General features: G+C 33.7%; 5 protein-coding genes across 5 annotated transcripts; 2 read left to right on the forward strand and 3 right to left on the reverse strand.

The window, feature by feature from the left end:
- Positions 1–149: 149 nt before the first annotated feature.
- Positions 150–3,450, reverse strand: LOC116160061. The gene is made up of 10 exons (XM_031473193.1): positions 3,363–3,450; positions 2,770–2,918; positions 2,638–2,708; positions 2,258–2,590; positions 1,493–1,743; positions 1,044–1,105; positions 924–992; positions 713–872; positions 529–662; positions 150–479 (listed from the first exon to the last, which is right to left on the reverse strand). The coding sequence occupies exons 1-10, from the start codon at positions 3,433–3,435 to the stop codon at positions 150–152; spliced, it is 1,632 nt and encodes a 543-aa protein (XP_031329053.1). The 5' UTR covers positions 3,436–3,450.
- Positions 3,451–4,643: 1,193 nt separating this feature from the next.
- On the forward strand, positions 4,644–6,154 carry LOC116160071 (putative nuclease HARBI1). The gene is made up of 4 exons (XM_031473205.1): positions 4,644–5,050; positions 5,157–5,443; positions 5,491–5,688; positions 5,766–6,154. The coding sequence occupies exons 1-4, from the start codon at positions 4,842–4,844 to the stop codon at positions 6,152–6,154; spliced, it is 1,083 nt and encodes a 360-aa protein (XP_031329065.1). The 5' UTR covers positions 4,644–4,841.
- A 54-nt stretch (positions 6,155–6,208) lies between these two features.
- On the reverse strand, positions 6,209–7,559 carry LOC116182998. The gene is made up of 3 exons (XM_031503593.1): positions 6,779–7,559; positions 6,489–6,641; positions 6,209–6,438 (listed from the first exon to the last, which is right to left on the reverse strand). The coding sequence occupies exons 1-3, from the start codon at positions 7,307–7,309 to the stop codon at positions 6,211–6,213; spliced, it is 912 nt and encodes a 303-aa protein (XP_031359453.1). The 5' UTR covers positions 7,310–7,559; the 3' UTR covers positions 6,209–6,210.
- Positions 7,560–8,870: 1,311 nt separating this feature from the next.
- Positions 8,871–12,158, forward strand: LOC116183035. Its single transcript, XM_031503636.1, has 3 exons — positions 8,871–9,433; positions 10,924–11,060; positions 11,604–12,158. Exons 1-3 carry the CDS (start codon positions 9,352–9,354, stop codon positions 12,081–12,083), a joined length of 699 nt encoding a protein of 232 aa, XP_031359496.1. The 5' UTR covers positions 8,871–9,351; the 3' UTR covers positions 12,084–12,158.
- Positions 12,159–12,350: 192 nt separating this feature from the next.
- Positions 12,351–14,799, reverse strand: LOC116182895. The gene is made up of 4 exons (XM_031503457.1): positions 14,428–14,799; positions 13,281–14,374; positions 13,166–13,223; positions 12,351–12,815 (listed from the first exon to the last, which is right to left on the reverse strand). The coding sequence occupies exons 1-4, from the start codon at positions 14,519–14,521 to the stop codon at positions 12,553–12,555; spliced, it is 1,509 nt and encodes a 502-aa protein (XP_031359317.1). The 5' UTR covers positions 14,522–14,799; the 3' UTR covers positions 12,351–12,552.
- Between the last annotated feature and the right edge of the window lie 2,821 nt (positions 14,800–17,620).

Below are 17,620 nucleotides of genomic sequence, written 5' to 3' on the forward strand. Positions count from 1 at the left end.
TCTTAAAAAACTAAGTCTCAATTTTAATAAAAAGTAACGACATAAAGTAAGCAAAGGAATACGTATGTAGTTATATTAATTTAAACGCCTACAAAGAAACTCAAACAGAACACTAACGAAATTAAATATTAAAAAACAAATGAAAAAACTTATACCGTAACCTTATTCACAAGGTCAAAGATATTGGGGATGGGCATATCCCATTTGGTCTTAAATTTGTACAATGCCAACTGTATAAATAGCCAACAATGTTCTGCTTCAATAGGGTACTTTAAATGAAAGACGTGATAGCAGCGGAAACAAACATCCACGGCTTTTAGAATCGATGGTACAATATACAAGGTATTATCAACACTTACATATATATGGTTAATAATAGTGCCGGTTCCCTGAACAATTATAAATGGTTGTAGAACTAATCCTTCTTTTAATAATTTTTCTCGCTTTTTTTCAATGGCTGTCTGAATATCTCCTGGTAACTAAAGAATACATTATTTTAAAAAAATCCAAAACACACATGCAACTTACAGCTACGCGTACTACAATTCCGTCTCTACATTCTTGAACTGTTGGCTTCCATTGGTTTTTATTTTTTTTTACATGTCTCGCTCGACAAGGAAGTAGAGAAGCTAACAAGGTTAGCATAAGGTAATCCTGGTAATCTACAACGAAAGAAATGAAAGTATATATTAGCATATCAAGTACAATGTACCTTTATTTACGGCATCGGTCTTTAAGATATCTAATAACAATTGATCGGTTTCATTTAACACATGCTTTCGTATCTCTATAAGTTTTAATAGCACTACATCCCAGTTGTTATAGAACAAGTTTCCTACATCGGGGAACAACTTTTCAAAATCGTGGTCGATCTGAAAATAATACGTTCTTGATCATAGAAAGGCTAAAAACTAATTAATTACCAAAGTATGTCCCAACGGTTGCTTGAGAATTGTCCACTCTTCATATATGTCTGATAGGGTTATGTCTGCCTGCAATTTTTTGTGTCTAACATTAAAAGTGGATTGCCAATGATCGGTTACCGTCGACCATGGTTCTATGTTATGTTTAAGCCAGTTTAGGCTAGCTTGTTCTAAGTCATCCACTATAAAAATAAAAATAATTCAATTTCAGTTCAGATTAGTTAATGGGCACGTTTATAAGACACAACTGTTGTGGAATAGTTACCGATACGTCTTATAATTAGGTACGTCGGACGTCGCTACTTTTGCGCACTTTACGGAGCAGTCGGCCATTTTTAGTAGCACTACATGTCAAAGTAGTGATCGAGACATAAGACCACAACACTGTTGAGTCTTATGAACAAGCCCATTGTCAAATTAATATAGATATTCAAAGTGTCATGAAGCTGTCAATTATGGATTATGTAATACAAAAATATGGATTGTTGAGAAATCCCAGAATCATTATGTTTTGGCAGTGACAGACTGCGCAATAAGTTTATGAATCGAAACTACATAAATAAACTCACCGTTAAGTACAACCCTTTCTTCCTCCTCGTCGTCTACACTAGTTAATCTTGACGGTAGAATTTTTGCCTTTCGTAAAAAAGTCAACTTATTCCGATATTTGTCTACCAACTTTCCTTTTGCAATACCGGGTTTATTATCCCTTGATTGCCTTTTCTTAATGGGTGGTGTGTAGTAAGCTTCTTTCACCTCCTTCGGAAATGTCTCTATGATTTTGTCACAAATAGCGTTGAAGTGAAAATTTGTCAAACGCCTACAAATTTAGCAACTTTAGGTAATTAATTACTAGATGAGAGACGATTAAATTATCAAAATTATGTATTTTTGTGTACTGAATCCAATTCTGAAATGGCCGTATCCACCGACAAATTTAAGCGAAGCTGAGTTAAAGCATTGTAGATAGGACCCTGAACACGCCAATCGCCCCTTCAAATTCGAAGATTGTATCGTAAATTTAAGAGCAAACGAACTCCATTTTAACTCGAGGGTTAACTAGGTCGAAACAGACATAATTAAAAAATCTTGTTTATTTGAAGTATTTTGGCTATGGCGTATTAAAAACTTTTATACAGAATTAATAAGCTGTCATATGCATTTTTGTTATCTGAAAAATGGGATGTTTTTTTAGTTACAAATTTGGAATCAGTAGACACAATTTTGATAACTTAACCTTCTTACTACTTTACAAATAAGAAAGTTAGTAATAGTGCCAACTTAATTTGAAATAGACTCAAAGTGGAGTATTAATATAACATTATAAGACTTACTCAAAATCTCCAGTAAGAAAATATGTAGATATGATATCGACAAGATGACCTTGACAGGTGGCATCAAGACTGCCTTTCAGTTGGTATAAATTTAAAATTGCTCTACCGATGCAGGTAGACTCCAAGAGGGATTTTAGATTGAAATCCTCCACTTTTGAGAGCTTCCTTTTTTTTATGGGACCTTCATCCTCACTCTGAATGTTTGGAGTACTTGAATAACCACTAGCATTTGACAGCAATGTATATGTAGATGAAGATGCTGATGAGCTGGGTATTTGAAAATCATATACAACTGGGGAGTGGGATACCTGTTGGTCCCTTGTAGCCGAGAATCTATAAGTGATTGCTAACATGTTAGCTTAAATTCTTAGTTCACTTACGATATGATATCAGCTCCAGATAACGATATTATACCTTGATTGTCAATGTTGGTTTCATCCAGGGTTTCCTCCTAATATATTAATTCACTAAATTAATTACTTACTTACAAACAGGAAGAGGCATGAACTCACCTCTAACAATTCAGTGTCCTTATATTTCTGTCCAAGATATTCCTCCACTTTCTTCTTGAAAATCAACCGCCTTCCATATTGGGGAATTATATCATTGAGAAAGGTGTCCTGAATTAAAGATGGTAAAATATCCAACGTGATTTGATGTTCTAGAAATTTAATTACAAACACCTGGTCAGTACAAAACTTCTTTGAATAACGCACAACGCGACGCTTTACGATTACGCTTGTGTGGTTAAAACGCGTAGGTAGTTATTGGCAAAAATATCCAGTTTTAATATAACAAGCATTTTCTAATATTAAAAAACATAAGGATGTGGGAAACAATTTTTTTTATAATAACCAAATGTTAAGTTACGGTTAAGCACAGATAACTTTACCACAAATAAATTTATTCCTTGCAAACGTTATTGAAAATTGAAACATGGGAACCGGTCAATGGCGTTGAAAACCTATAAACCTCATCTTTCATTATATTAATGAAAATGAAAATTTATCAACGAGCTATTGTCCAGCCCGAGGTACAGCTTAATACTGCGGTTCTTCATAATAAAAATAATATGCATGCAAAGCTAGAAAATTAAGGAACTTACCTTCAAATTTTTTACACAAATCACTAAATCCCCACAAATGCAGCAGATTTTCTACAGTTTCCACTCTTTCCATTTCGTTTTATTAGTCTTAAACAATCCTCACAGCACTTTCAACTTCCCATGAATAAATAGGCTTTGTGTTAAAGAGTAAGAAGGAACGTAATAAATAATAATTGAGCCGACTCTGAATGATGCAATCATATGCAAGCTAATCCTAATGAATGAAACGCATTAAGAAACAAACTTGCACCTATACAGTTTGCTTGTTGGAAAGAAACAATTTGTTCAGGTTAGTTTGGGTCATACACACAAACAATTTTTAAAAACAATAACATGATTCGTTTTACAAGATACTTTCATTATTAATTTCAATTTCAACAACTTCATTTTTATTAATAAAGCTGTTATTATCTAAAACAACATAATGTTTTAATACAAATAATCAATTGTTCACATATAACAAAGTAATTCTAAAATAGTATTTTGCTACATGTAAAAATATATCAATTATCGCCAAAAAAATTGCTTTAAGAAAACTTTCTTATTGCCGTAATAAAATCGATTAATGTATCATCAATAATGTTTGTTTGAAACCACAAACACTTATTTAAAACAACAATATGACTTCCAAACAAATCAATTTTTTTAGGACCACCAAGTCTTTTTCTCAGTGCGGAAATGCCTTCTGAAGGTCTCGTCCGAATAATTAGATACAGTCTTCTGGACATAATTTTCTATTTTAACAGTTTGATTAACATTCTCAAACTCGTCAGATTCATCATCTGTGGATGTCGACAACAGCTCTGAAGAAGATGTGCTGTCACTCTATAAAATACCATTTCTAATTTGGAAAGGATAGTTTCGTTATACTTACTTCAAATACGTAGTCAAATAGTATTTTATCCATTTTAATAACAACAATAATATAAAAACACGAAAAAAAAACCTTTAATGTTAACCTCAAAAATAAATAAACAAACTAATACAACTGTCAACTGTCAAACTATTTTTCGTCGTTCTATTCAAAGTAGGTATAATCAAATCAGTTCGCTCTATGACCGAAGTGAAAATGAACTGATCTAAATCACGTGAATCGAACACGACTAATATTGTTGCAAATGGAAGACAAATTTTTAATATAGTGCACGCGAGAGCACTCGAAGTAGGCAAATGGAAAACGCTATTAAAGTCGACGCGTTGACGCCCATCTCTGGGCGGAGCCTATGGTCATACCAACATGGACGACACGCCAATAACAATTAATGGCCATATGCACCGTGGTATCATAAACCAAGCTTAATATTTAAGCTCGCTGAAGTTGACAGTATGGTATGCACCGTAGTAAAAAAGGAGCTTAAGCGCCGTTAATATTAAACCTTCATTTTTGGAGGCTTTAGCGTGTTAAGCTGAGCTTTGTTACAAACTAACCTCACTTTTTAAATTATAAAATATAATCTGCTCTTGTAGAAGTCGATTGCGATGGAAGTTGAAGATGAGATTATACTAGACGATGATCATGATTTTCTGGAAATAATTGAGTTTGGATTTCCTCGAAAATTTTACCAAAGACCAAATTTCTTTGAAGAAATGGATGACCTTAATTTCCTGAAGCGATTTCGATTAACTAAACAGGCCACAATGTCAGTTTTAGAACTAATAGAAAATCAGCTGGAGTTTGAGAATGATTTGTAAGTGACTGTTTTAAGCACTATACGAGTTATAGTGTATGGGCCAGCATTATGGCACTTTTTTATCAAAATAATCATAGGGCGCTTATTATTAATTATGTTGTAGGAATAACAGTGTATCACCAATCAATCAGCTGCTAACCACGCTTTTATTCTATGCAAGTAGCAGTCATCAAATAAACGTTGGTGATTACATGTGTATGAACCAAAGCACCGTTTCTCGTATTGTGAAAAAAGTATCACAACAAATTGCTGCTCTGCGAAATCAATTCATACAAATGCCTACGACTCCTGAGGGAATAATTTCTACCCAAAACAAGTTTTATAGAGTAGCACGTTTCCCTCGGGTAATAGGATGCCTAGACGGAACACACGTTAAAATTCGATCTCCAGGTTAACTTATAAAAATTTTATAACAGACCTAAACTATAACATTGCAGGAGGGGAGGATAGTGAAGTCTACAGAAACCGCAAGTCATATTTTTCAATAAATGTGCAACTTGTGTGTGATAGTGACTTAAAAATTAGTAACATTGTGGCCAGATGGCCCGGTTCGGCACATGATGCTACTATTTTTAACAATAGTCGCTTAAAGACACTATTTGAAGCTGGACACTTTAGATCTGCTATTATGCTTGGTAATTGCTGTTAATATTAAATACATCATAATGTACTTCTAATTAGCTGGCAGAAAGTAATGTAATCTTTACTTTAGGCGATAGTGGATATGGCTTAAAGCAATATTTACTAACACCACTTTTAAATCCAATAACTCGACCACAACAATTATATAACGAATCCCATATTCGTACCCGCAATTGCATAGAAAGGACAAATGGTGTGTGGAAAAGAAGATTCCCAGTGTTGTGTTATGGGCTTCGATGTGAGATGGAAACTGGCTTAACAATAATTGTGGCTACAGCAGTTTTGCATAATATTGCAATTAATATGCGTGACGATGTTCCACCACCTCCAAATGACATCAATGCAGAAGAATTGGATTATTTAATTGCACAAGGACAGATTCCTGTTATAAATGTAAATGAAAATATTAATTATGATTTTAGGACAGACCTGATAAATAATCATTTTGCAAACTTATAATATTAAAGGTATAGTTATAAAAAACGAAATTGTTATTTATTACCACATGTAACATATTATTCTACATATTTTTCATTTGCTATTTGAATATGCAGTAACTCAATTTCCAATTCACGTTTCTTAAGAACAAGTTCATTTTCTGCATGTAAATGTTTAATTTGTGCATCTACTAAGCTTAGTCTTTTGTCGAGTAACAGATTGTACTTTTTTGCTATCTCAGATGATGTAAGTGTCTTGACTACTGTTGTTGGTCTTCTTCTGTTTGCATTCTTTGGAGTGTTAACCTACAAAACGTTGCAATTAAAAGTCATCATACGATTAAAAAAATTGTTACCTTGTTGGGTGCTGGGGCATTATCAGGTTCCGGTATATTTTCTTTCTCTTCTGAGAAACGTAGAATTGCACTTGTAGGGCATTGTAGCTGTTTTGGAACATACTTTTTCCAATTCATTGTTGGGACTGGCATTTGGATAGCGTTAATGGAACTCTAAAATTTGATTCAATCAGATACATTTTTGTCCAGTACAAATTGTAACCACTACTATCGATATACACACAATTAAGTTACTGGTTTAGTTAGGTCTATGTAACCGTTCCTACTAACTATTACTGATAAAAACTTACCTGTGCTTCCACATTAACAGTATCCGCTACACAGTTTTCGGTAGTTGCAACTTCGCATGGGTATGCCTCTAATTCAAGAACAACTTCCTCATTACCTTCAATGTGGGGTATCTCCGTTTCATCTGCATCATCATCAAATGGATTTTTAAGACCCAACAAAGTTTTCTCATTTAAAATGGCCATTAAAATGTCATCCATCAGTGTATCGTCCCCATCTTTCTTCTTCTTTGGCGGTGGACCGCCACCAGTTAATAATGCTTCTCTTTTATTAGTAGCTAAAGTTTTCCGGAGCTCTTTTTTTCGGTTTTCATAGCATTTCTTGAGGCTCAGTGCATTTCTGTATGTGGTGCAGGTAGATGAAGCATTAAACTCGGCTTCTATTTCGTCCCACGCCTTTTCTTTTTGTCCCGTTGAAACGCGATCAGTCTTCTTGTCCTCTAGGATCTTGTAATATTTTTGAGATATAATCGTTAAAAGATGAAGCTTCTCTGTACTGGAAAAGTTGGGCACTCGAACTTTTGCGTTGCTCATATTTGTATAGTTTTAACAAAGACGTGAAATCTGTACAATACTACAATCACAATTCACAATGTTATTTGAGGTTATAACATGTCAAACAACTGAGTAGACGAAGTGCATTGTGGGTTAAAAATGCTACGTTGCCAAACATATTCACGGTTTACCAAAACTCGGTTTAGTTTGGTACGGTGCATTACCAAAAATTATGTATAGCGCTTAACTACTTAAGCGAGCTTACGTAAGCGCAGTTTAAATAAAAAACGGTGCATATGGCCATAACACTTGGAAATACTTAATCGTCAGGCACCAATTAACTAATAATAGCTGCCAGCTACTGACAATACCTAGATGACATTTGTGTCACACCAATAGGCATTTACGAAAATTAAACCGGGCTCAACCGGTTGCTTTAAAAGCGTTCGAAAATATAAATATATGTAGCAAACCACATTCGATAATTTAGCGGTTGACTAAACCGGTTTAACAGATCCTGGACCTACCTTTCGAATCGGTAGATGCGGTTGATATGTCAACATAACCTAAAAATGGAAAATCAAGTGTTGCAGCCCATTGTAGATGAAAACAATAGACCCGTGTTATCAAGCGATGGTACACTGAAAAAAAATGATCAAAGTCCTCGTGTGAGATCGAAGGGACTTCAGCGCATTTTTGTGTGGCAGATCAGTGTTTTATTAGCCAATATTGACGCCACCATTAATAAGATCTTGCCGAAAGCTACCACGTTCACTTTGTCGGTACCATTTTCTCACTTACCGTGCACTTGCAATTCGCGTTTGAAGTTTTGACTCCACCATCAGTAAAATCCTTTGGGGGTTACCATATTCCCTTTGTCGACACCCACTTCTGATCACCCGCAACAATTCGGATTTGAAGTTTCGACTCCACCATCAGTAAGATCTCGTCGGGGGTTACCACATTCCCTTTGTCGATACACAGTTCCGACGTCCCGTTCATTCGTAATTCACATTTTGGTAGATTTCGCTAAAATCCCGGCATAAAATCGTATTCAACTTTTGGGTACTTCACATAGCTCGACCTTCTATTAGTGACACGAGAAAGAGAGACCGCGATTCGCGCTGTAAGAAACTTTTGGGCGCCCAAAGTCGACTACCCCTCGAAGCGCGCCGCGCAAAAGGTGGTTTATTTCGCCCCTAGGAAAAAAAACAAAATTCCGCCACGCAGGAGTTGTGCGCGTTGACAAGATCTTCCCGACGACACCAATTTGAAAACAATCGGAGAAAAACTGTAGAAGAAGGTAGATAAAAACTGAAAAATCTCCAGGTTAGTATAATACGCTCGGGGATGGCGTCCAGATGTCGTCGACTCCAAATCTTGTAGCCCCATCCCTAACGTTCTTAATTACACGGCCCCGATAGTTACATGTACACTCCTTGTCTTTTTACAAGCGTTTTTCTACGGGCGCGCATTTACTGCCAGCCAGCCAGCCGACCAGCCAGCCAGCCAGCTAGCCAGCCAGCCAAAGTGAGATTAAAAGCTACTTTTTACAAAAAAAAATTTTTGCAAAAATGCGCTAAAAATAGGTACCCTTAAAGCAAAGTCACCGGTTCTCTTGATTACAAATTATTACAAGCAAGAGAAATAATCTGTCAAGAATAGATTTTTTTTTGCTACAAATGAAATGTCCTTGATTAAAAAAAAACCCTTTCTCTTGAAATTGACCCTAGGCTCTCTTGAACGTTAATTACTAATAACAAATGCCATGGGTTTTTGTTCAAAACTGCTGAAGTGTTTGTATATTTCAGCAATTTAAACAAAATCTGTGTTTCTTTATTCAAGTAACAAGATCTTGTATGTTGTGAATATTCTGAGAATTCTCTCCCATGCTCGAAACTTGCAACTACCGCACATTGCAATCCGTATTACGTATGTATTCATATTCACATGCAACGTGTTAGCTGCCCTTGCTCTTACTTTATTTTATTACTTTTTATAGCTACTAATGCTACTATAGTATTATTACGCGCATTTTTAAAGCCGAAAGTGATTTTTTTCATTTATTGACACTGACGTGTATGTTATATCAGTGCGGTATGGAAAATGTAAAAATCTTTTTAAGTAAATGGAAATTAATCCATTTATTTAACGTTTTTGAAGGTAAGTTACTCTGCACTTGTCTTTATACTTAGGTCATGTGTAGGTATATGTACTTTGTTGATGATATTTATGTAGATTTGTTACGTATCTTTGATGCATGTCCTGTTATTTGTATTATTTATAACTATTTAAAATGGCCACGTCTTTTCCTTTGGCAACGAAAAAGAGGTACGCTGACCGTATCACATCTCTCAAGCTAAGCTCTTGGTATCTTCAGGCAAAAGATTTAAATTAATCCAAGACGTTCAACTCTCCCTTTAAAATAAAATGCCCCTGTGTCAAGTAATGCCGCTTTTATATAAAATGTATATACTTTTGGATGGAAACTATCGTTTTTCTTTCTTAGATGTTGAGTTTTTCATGCTAATTTTTTCAATAGGACTTGTAGTTACCTAAATGATTCATAATTTGGAAGGAATGTTGGTCATTTAATCAACCGATTTTATTTTTTTAATCGGTGCATTAGCTACAAAGAAATCGAGATTTAAAACCGGTTTAAACTTCCGAATCGAATAATACCTATGTGTATACAGGGTGCCCAATATGTATGGAAAATAGTATATATCTCGGTAAATACCCATTTTATAGAAACATTTTCGATAAAAAAGTTGTTTAATATTTTACTTCCCGTAATGAAACATTATTCAGTTATTTTTATTTCAGAAAACAATTGAGTTTTTTTTAAATAGCAATGTAGGTACTTCTTTATTAGGCTTATTTGAGAGAGATTTCTTTTCTCTTTTCTATGACGTAACATGTTAGCTTCGCTATGCAAGAAAATTTTCCAAAAAATTAAAAAACTTAAGTATAATAAGGTACATTAATAACACTAATAGATATCCTACATAAAAATGAAACAAATTAATGTGTACGTATCTTATTAAACCTTAAAGACCAAACTAAATTAATTTCTTATACTATCAAGAGTGGTAAAATTTTACGTTATTGAAAGGAGAAAAATAATCTATCAAATGAGCCTAATGAAAGGGTATATAGCTATTTAAAAAAATTATAAGTGCAGATATTCGTTATCATTTGTTTACTAAAATTAAAAAAATATTCTTTTAATGGAAAATAAAGTGTTAAACAACTTTTATATACACATTTTTTAGTTAGTCGATAATTACCGAGACATATACTATATTCCATACATAATGGGCACCCTGTATATTGATTTACATATTCAGATTTTATAAAAGATTTACATAAAAACATGGTTAGTTTATATCAGTTTAGAAGCTTGTAGAGAAGGGATGGAATGGCCTTTTGGCTTTTTATTGATGTCCCTAAATAAAGATTATGGTCGTTGTCTCTTGTTAGAGCTCAGGTATAACCTGGTTAACTAATCGCACGGAATAAAATCAAGTAACGATTAGTATCTGTCTGTATGTCCTTCGTCTATAGTCAAATCCGGTCCTATTTTTTTTTAATTTATTATTATTATTGTGATACATTTGTTCTTGGATTTTATTAAATTTAGAATTTTTTAGAGCAGAATATTGACGACCCTTTGTTAATAAAACACTTGACTAACGACCAAATCCGATTATTGGCTCCTAATATTGGAGATCAAATTAAGCTGCAACAAGGAATCAAAAGCCTTAGCTCAGATCAGGTCGAGGATCAGGTAATAAAAACTGTGAGAACGTGTAATTGTACCTATTTTTGTTGTCGACAAGTAAACGAAAGGAAACTATTTGTCATGTCATGTGGCATTTTTAATTCTATTCATTTGTGGAAGTTAGCCATACGCTTCCTTTGATTTTAAGCTAAATAGTTCCGTACCGTAACACGCACCGCGCATGCGAAACGTCTATATTTGAATTCTCCACTACAATTTCGCAATGTGAACTCGGTTTAATCATGATTGGCAGTGGTTAGGATAGTACTTGGTTTGCACCCAGGCAGTTCGGGTTCGATTTTTTGTACACAATCAATTTTTTATCTTTTTTTAAAAAATGCGTACCACGAGGCGTACCCAATTCAGCGAGATTGGCTGCTAGGTTTAAGATAATCTTCTCAAATTTTTTGAAAAACAAAGTTTTATACAAAAAAAAACTGCAGGCATGCTCAGTGTATGGGAGGTATGGGGCCATTCAGACAATCGTTTTCTTTTGTGAGGCATTGTCGCCAACATAAATTCCTACATTGAATTTATGATTTTTTATAGAATGATGAACCACCAGAAAAGAAACAAAGAGTGGAATTGCATGACGAAAGTTATGACACAACACTCACAGACAACATTCCTATCATATTTTTGGAAAATAATTTTGAAGCACTTGCTAGGCCGTCTACTTCAAACGCAGTAGAGGCCATTTACGATACAATTAGCCAGACGTCAGACACAGTCACTGTCACAGACACATCGACAGCTTCCTCTTGCACTGTGTATGAGAGAAAATCAGATATTCAAATGTCAGCCCTCAATAACTTTGATCTTGAAAAATTTTTAAAAAACGATATTTTGGGGGAGGCACTGCTTGTCAAAGGAACCAAACTAAATGCTTTCAACAACGGAGACCGGGACCGACTATGTGAACTGCTTATAAAACATCTTCTAAATGAGCACAAAAAACTCAGTACACTGATAAAACAGATTTGGAAATTTACAATAAAATTATTGCTTTTCGGTGACCAAGAAAATTGATGTAAAATCGCAAGCATTCAGTAAACGAGTACATTTACAATTTATATGTAACTACGGATTTACAATTTCTTTGTAAAAAAGCCATTATTTTGTAACAAAATTTCACAATATATTTGTGATTTTAAAATTTAAAATACATATGTTACATTGAAAATTTACTTTTTTTTGTAAAATTTCATGTTATTCTATTATAGTATATTTACCAAGTTTTGGCATTTTACATAGCGATGCACGTTTTTTACATTGTAACTGTACCATTACATTTTTGTAAATTTCTACGGGGTAAGTAAAAGTAAAACCACTATCTAACATAATAGAAACTTGTATTATATGTTGCAACGTAACGCATAATTCAAAAATACAAAAAATCCAATAAACAAAACTACTATTCAGTACACAGTTCGAAAAAATAATACTATTTCAGTAAATAGTGAAGATTATATATATTATTAAATAAAGATATGTCATTCTAAATGTCTCTTAATTTATTTAGAAGCGCAAAAACTTTGCGCTTAGACGAGTTACTTTTTTTTGATTTAGTACCATCGTCAGGGTGGATTTTTAAAAAGTATCGTTGAATCGTTTCCATGACGCAGGAAATTTCCTTTGGATACTGTAAATTTAGTAGAAAATACAGCCCAACTAGACTTTGCACTGCCTCCTCAATCGATTCAACTTCAATTGCCTGCTCCTTTTCCAAAACAATGAACAGCTTTCTTTGAACTCCCGAATCTGTATTTAAAAATTATTGTGTTAGAAGCTTTAAATAGTACATATGACTAATTTATTTGAGGTCCTTTAAACGTTGTATATTATACAAGATATTCAAAACTGATTTAGCGCAGTTCGATTTTTAAAACTTTTATTTATAAATGCAGCAGAAATGAGTATTGCTACCTTGTATAAATTGGAAACATACAAGTAAATAAAGAATGATATGTGGCATTTTTCAGAAAAAAAAACATAAAAGATTGTATCTTTTTAAACACAAACATTGTCAGTAGATACTGTACACCCTACCACGTGTCATTCTATATTTTGGACATCCATAATACCAAATTAAGAATTTTGAAAACTCTTACCTACATCCACAATACACGGCGAAAGAAATGATATATCATGATCCAGATCTGGGTCTTTCTATAACAAAAATAATTCATGGTACCTTTTATGTTCATACTCGAATACTACACCTACCTCAACTTTTAGGTAAATTTTTTCAAGATCTTCCTTATATAAGTTGCACAAAATTTCCAACGTATCTAATACTTTGTTGTTATTTTTGGGAATTTTGAAATTTCTTTGAGAAGCATATTTTGAAATATTTTCAAACTTTTCTGCCATAACATCAGATAACGTCTTTAGGTTTGCCTTGGTTAAATTATGAAAATGCCAATAAATTGCTGGAATTTGGAACAAAATAGGCCATTCTTCTTTTATTTTATGCACGGTGGGAGGATCTTCACTGTTGATAAAGTTTCTTTGGTCTGTATAAGTTCTGTTCATTAATTCATAAAATTCGTCATTATATTGCTGTTTTTTTCCTAATTCTAACAATTTAGATTTATAGTCCTCATCGTGTTGATCGTCATTTATTACATCTGGAGGGTTCCAGTTGGAACAACCCGCAGTGGAATTTTTAATTTTCTTAGATTTTGAAGATATTTGGTTAGAAGACAATCGCTTGTGTGGCCTATTTAAGTAATGGATTCTTTCATGGAGTTTTGTAAAAATGCTGCTACATCCATCTCCTAATGTTACCCCATCGTCATCGACATCTTTAAATACATTTGGGTATTTTGTTATTATTTTATTGGCCACAATTCTAATGGATTTGCTTGATGGTAGAGACTTTATAGCCATCATTTCGTTTGCAACCATATGCACAATCTCTGTTATTATTCGTTTATCACGCACTCCCTTCTCGCATACATTAATTACATTAACAGATAACTTATTCCATGGAATTTCGAAGCTAGTCCACATATATTCCATATTGTTGTCTACATGAAGTATACGTGCATTTACAATGTTGATGTTTTCTTTTTCGTCATAATTGCCATCTGCACCTGCAGTAACGGAATCTATCAGAGAAACCGTACTGGCCAGAGACACAGTACTGGCTAGTGATGTAGCTCCAGAAATGCAATCCGTATCGGTCCACTCTTCACCCGTTTGCAATAGAATTAGAATTTGTTCTTTTACCAACATAAGGATGTCATCTTCGTCCACTATGGTTCCGTCACTCTCCAATACTAGCTTCACTCCATCTATTTCAAGTTTTTGGGAAGCTGAAACAATTATGCCATTACAAACAACGCGGGACAGTAACGACCATACTAACCTTTTAACACCAGTTCAACATAAACGTTTTCCTCTGGAACACAAACCAAAACTTTTCGAGTACGTGTCCTATTCCATACTTTGAATAGATGCATCTAAACAGTATGTTAAATATTATTAGAAACTGCTGTACGTATGTGAAATATTGATTAACATTTTTAGGTAAAGTAATATCTTTTAATTGAATAGGTGCATTATTTTTAACAGTGAAGAATGATTTTTTGATAAGTAACAGTACCTACTAATTAATTGATTGCAAATATGTAATATAGTAAGTCACAAAGTTAGGAGAAACAATAAAGGCGAAACTTTCCGCTGCATATAACGGAACTGATTTTGCCTCTTCTTTCATTTTTTTTTTCATTTCGTCAGTATGATATACCGCAATTATTTACGCTTTCTAAAATTAATAGCAAAAAGTAATGCAAAATTTTAGAAATCTGGAATTTAATACATCAACACCATACTCTTATCTTTCCAATATAAAAACCCTCAACTCAATATCTCGCTGAAAAGTGACAAAAATGTGAAATAAAATGAGATAAATTAAATCAGTGCCGTTACACAGCGGAAAGCCTCGCCTTAATGCAAAAAAATTGATTGCAGTATGTATAACGTAAAAAAATTGATACTTTTGGTTAAAATCGAAAAATTAACATTTAAAATACTTTAAACTTCTTTGTAAAATGTAATCTTTATACTACATACGGAGTTGACTTAAAACTATAAAGAATAGTTTTTGTCGTACTTAAATACTGTAAAAGTGGTTCATGACATAATAAACTGTTAAATTTAACGAAAATGTTAATTTCGGTTTCATCGGCAAATTGGTAAAACAAATCATTGTAATAATTACAAAATATTTTTGTCTTTTGACCTACAAAATAAATATCGTCATATTCTTTGGTTATTAAAATGAACTGGATTTTACACAATAGAAAGTATCCAAATGCGTCTATATCATAGCAAACTACTTGACCGGTTTTGTAAATGGTACCTCTAAAAGTAACATAGTTTGATATGAGAATGTCAATATTTCCAATGTTAGTTGTAATTAGATTCTTCATTTCATACGATACTTCACACTCGCCTAGTATATGAGCATCATCTGACAATACACTGTCATTAAATAACAAATTTTGGGTTGCATTCAGTGCTTGAAACAACTGATGCTTATTTGATAGTGAAAATAATATGTTCTTATAATTCTTACTATGTCGTATGGCATTTTTAAAGTACTGGTGTTTTGCCTCAAATCTTAAGGTCCATAAGTGCCTTAGTGGTCCAAATTGTCGTGTTAAATAAGGATAGTGAGACATAAAGTGATGTTTTGGTTTTAATGAAACGTTGGGAAACAAAGTTTGGCGATCTTCCAAATACTCAGTAATTAAAGTTTTTAACAGAGCTACTTGATTAAGAGAAATTTTAAAACTTAACAGCAGCAAACAAATTCTTCGTAAACATAATATTAATTTCCATATTGCAGAGACATGGAGGTTATCATCGTCATGAAATACAAAAGGGAATAACAACAAAAGCATCATATTTTGTGATGCATTACCAGGAAGTTTGTCACCTTTGCTCAATAAAGGAAAAGTGTATTTTTTCTCAAACAGAAAATGCAGTTTGCTCACTTTAATGTTAAGTTCATCGTAAGAAAACAATTTGTTAGAAACACATTGGTTAATTGCCAACATCAAATCCCTTTGTACTACACCTTCAAACATGTCATGAGCAATGCAAGGCGGTAGTCCAGGATTACACACGTGATAATAATTTAAGTCGTTTAACACAGAATTGTGTTTAATTCCTTTAGAAGGCTCTGCTTCAAAATTTGCCATGTTAACATCGAATTCGTACAATGACTTTGTTCGGTAAACTATACACTGAAAGAAATCGTGACGTGTGATTCAAATGAAAAGTTCATTAGAGCTGAATTTAGTAGAACAAAATGAAATTTGTTAAGGCAAAGCGAATCACTTTGTGAAGCGTAATAATTATTTGTTACATGTTACTGAACGTTTCTTGTAGACGTCTATATTGTTGACAGTACGTTAAGGTTTGCTTTATCTACAATGCCGTTATTACCAGTAGCAAACTAAAAATTAAAGGTACACTTTTGTGGAACCTAATGGTGTACCTATAGAGACAACAAGAGCATTAGGTTGACTTTGCAAATAGAGCGGTACACCTTATTAAATTGTCTTTTTACCTAACATGGAATGTTAGCTTGGCACAGCGAAATTAGTTAACTAGCCCTCAATGATTTTCTGTTTGAAACGTGCAAATACATTTCACTGAAGTTTTGTTGGAGGCACCCAAATTAATTATCCACGAAGTCTTTTGTCAAGGCTACCGAAGGGAGCGGTACTAGTTATCAAACAACGCATATGATACCAAAATATTTTGCTGCGTCTATACATCTACAAAACAATTAGGTACCTATTCATTTAGGGATCCGGTGTCGAACTGATCTCGTCATTTGCAATTTTGCATTTATTGCAGAAGTGTTCTTGTTCAGTGCAGTGTTGTTGTGAAAATACGAGTGGTACTAATGGCGGATCAAGACACTGCAGATTTTCTTAGTGCTTGGAATTTGAGTGAATACATTCCAATATTCAGGGGTAAGTACCTTTTTACTAATTTATTAATGAGGTGTAGCAGCAAAGCAAAGCTTATCATTTCATTTTCGACGCAAAAGTTGCTTGAGTGTGACTATCTATCCTATCTGCGATGACTCACAGTGGACGGACTGTCATGTAGAAGTAGATTTCCGAAGCATGTATTATTACCTACATATAATGTTCAGTGTTTGGTTCTATTATACAGGGTGTTATGTTAGGGAAGTTGACCGAAAGATTTTTAGGGTAGTATTAGGGCGCAAAATGAAATCAACAATGTTTTATATTAATTAAGCAATATATATTATACAGGGTGATTTCTAAAAAAGACCATTGGATTGCGTTCTTATTTATCGTACGGTTTAAAAAGAGGCACACGTAACTGAATGGCTCATGACAGCACAGGCAACGGATTTTTTCAAATTAGACCTATTTTAGCATGTTTTGATAGGTATTTTCATTTTGGAACTGGCAATGTATCACAATTCTGCTTTTACTTCAGACATGTTCGAAAAAACAAAACAAAAATGAGACTTTTGGTTCTAGAAATTGATCGTTATCCATGAAACAGAC

The sequence above is a fragment of the Photinus pyralis genome, unplaced genomic scaffold (assembly GCF_008802855.1).
Source record: "Photinus pyralis isolate 1611_PpyrPB1 unplaced genomic scaffold, Ppyr1.3 Ppyr1.4_LG1, whole genome shotgun sequence".
Taxonomy (NCBI): domain Eukaryota; kingdom Metazoa; phylum Arthropoda; class Insecta; order Coleoptera; family Lampyridae; genus Photinus; species Photinus pyralis.

What these genes read in the sequence shown, in the direction of transcription:
- LOC116182895 (XM_031503457.1), bottom strand. Translation starts at nt 14,521, where the DNA reads ATGCATCTATTCAAAGTATGGAATAGGACACGTACTCGAAAAGTTTTG. An exon ending in TGTTGAACTGGTGTTAAAAG is followed by an intron (nt 14,375 to 14,427) that starts GTTAGTATGGTC and finishes TAATTGTTTCAG; the next exon opens with CTTCCCAAAAACTTGAAATA. An exon ending in AAATTTACCTAAAAGTTGAG is followed by an intron (nt 13,224 to 13,280) that starts GTAGGTGTAGTA and finishes TTTTTGTTATAG; the next exon opens with AAAGACCCAGATCTGGATCA.
- LOC116160061 (XM_031473193.1), bottom strand. Translation starts at nt 3,435, where the DNA reads ATGGAAAGAGTGGAAACTGTAGAAAATCTGCTGCATTTGTGGGGATTT. An exon ending in TCTGGAGCTGATATCATATC is followed by an intron (nt 2,591 to 2,637) that starts GTAAGTGAACTA and finishes AATCACTTATAG; the next exon opens with ATTCTCGGCTACAAGGGACC. An exon ending in AGAAAGGGTTGTACTTAACG is followed by an intron (nt 1,106 to 1,492) that starts GTGAGTTTATTT and finishes TTATTTTTATAG; the next exon opens with TGGATGACTTAGAACAAGCT.
- LOC116183035 (XM_031503636.1), top strand. Translation starts at nt 9,352, where the DNA reads ATGTTATATCAGTGCGGTATGGAAAATGTAAAAATCTTTTTAAGTAAA. An exon ending in TTTATTTAACGTTTTTGAAG is followed by an intron (nt 9,434 to 10,923) that starts GTAAGTTACTCT and finishes AGAATTTTTTAG; the next exon opens with AGCAGAATATTGACGACCCT. An exon ending in CAGATCAGGTCGAGGATCAG is followed by an intron (nt 11,061 to 11,603) that starts GTAATAAAAACT and finishes GATTTTTTATAG; the next exon opens with AATGATGAACCACCAGAAAA.
- LOC116182998 (XM_031503593.1), bottom strand. Translation starts at nt 7,309, where the DNA reads ATGAGCAACGCAAAAGTTCGAGTGCCCAACTTTTCCAGTACAGAGAAG. An exon ending in CTGTTAATGTGGAAGCACAG is followed by an intron (nt 6,642 to 6,778) that starts GTAAGTTTTTAT and finishes ATCAAATTTTAG; the next exon opens with AGTTCCATTAACGCTATCCA. An exon ending in ATGCCCCAGCACCCAACAAG is followed by an intron (nt 6,439 to 6,488) that starts GTAACAATTTTT and finishes AACGTTTTGTAG; the next exon opens with GTTAACACTCCAAAGAATGC.
- LOC116160071 (XM_031473205.1), top strand. Translation starts at nt 4,842, where the DNA reads ATGGAAGTTGAAGATGAGATTATACTAGACGATGATCATGATTTTCTG. An exon ending in CTGGAGTTTGAGAATGATTT is followed by an intron (nt 5,051 to 5,156) that starts GTAAGTGACTGT and finishes ATTATGTTGTAG; the next exon opens with GAATAACAGTGTATCACCAA. An exon ending in TAGATCTGCTATTATGCTTG is followed by an intron (nt 5,689 to 5,765) that starts GTAATTGCTGTT and finishes TCTTTACTTTAG; the next exon opens with GCGATAGTGGATATGGCTTA.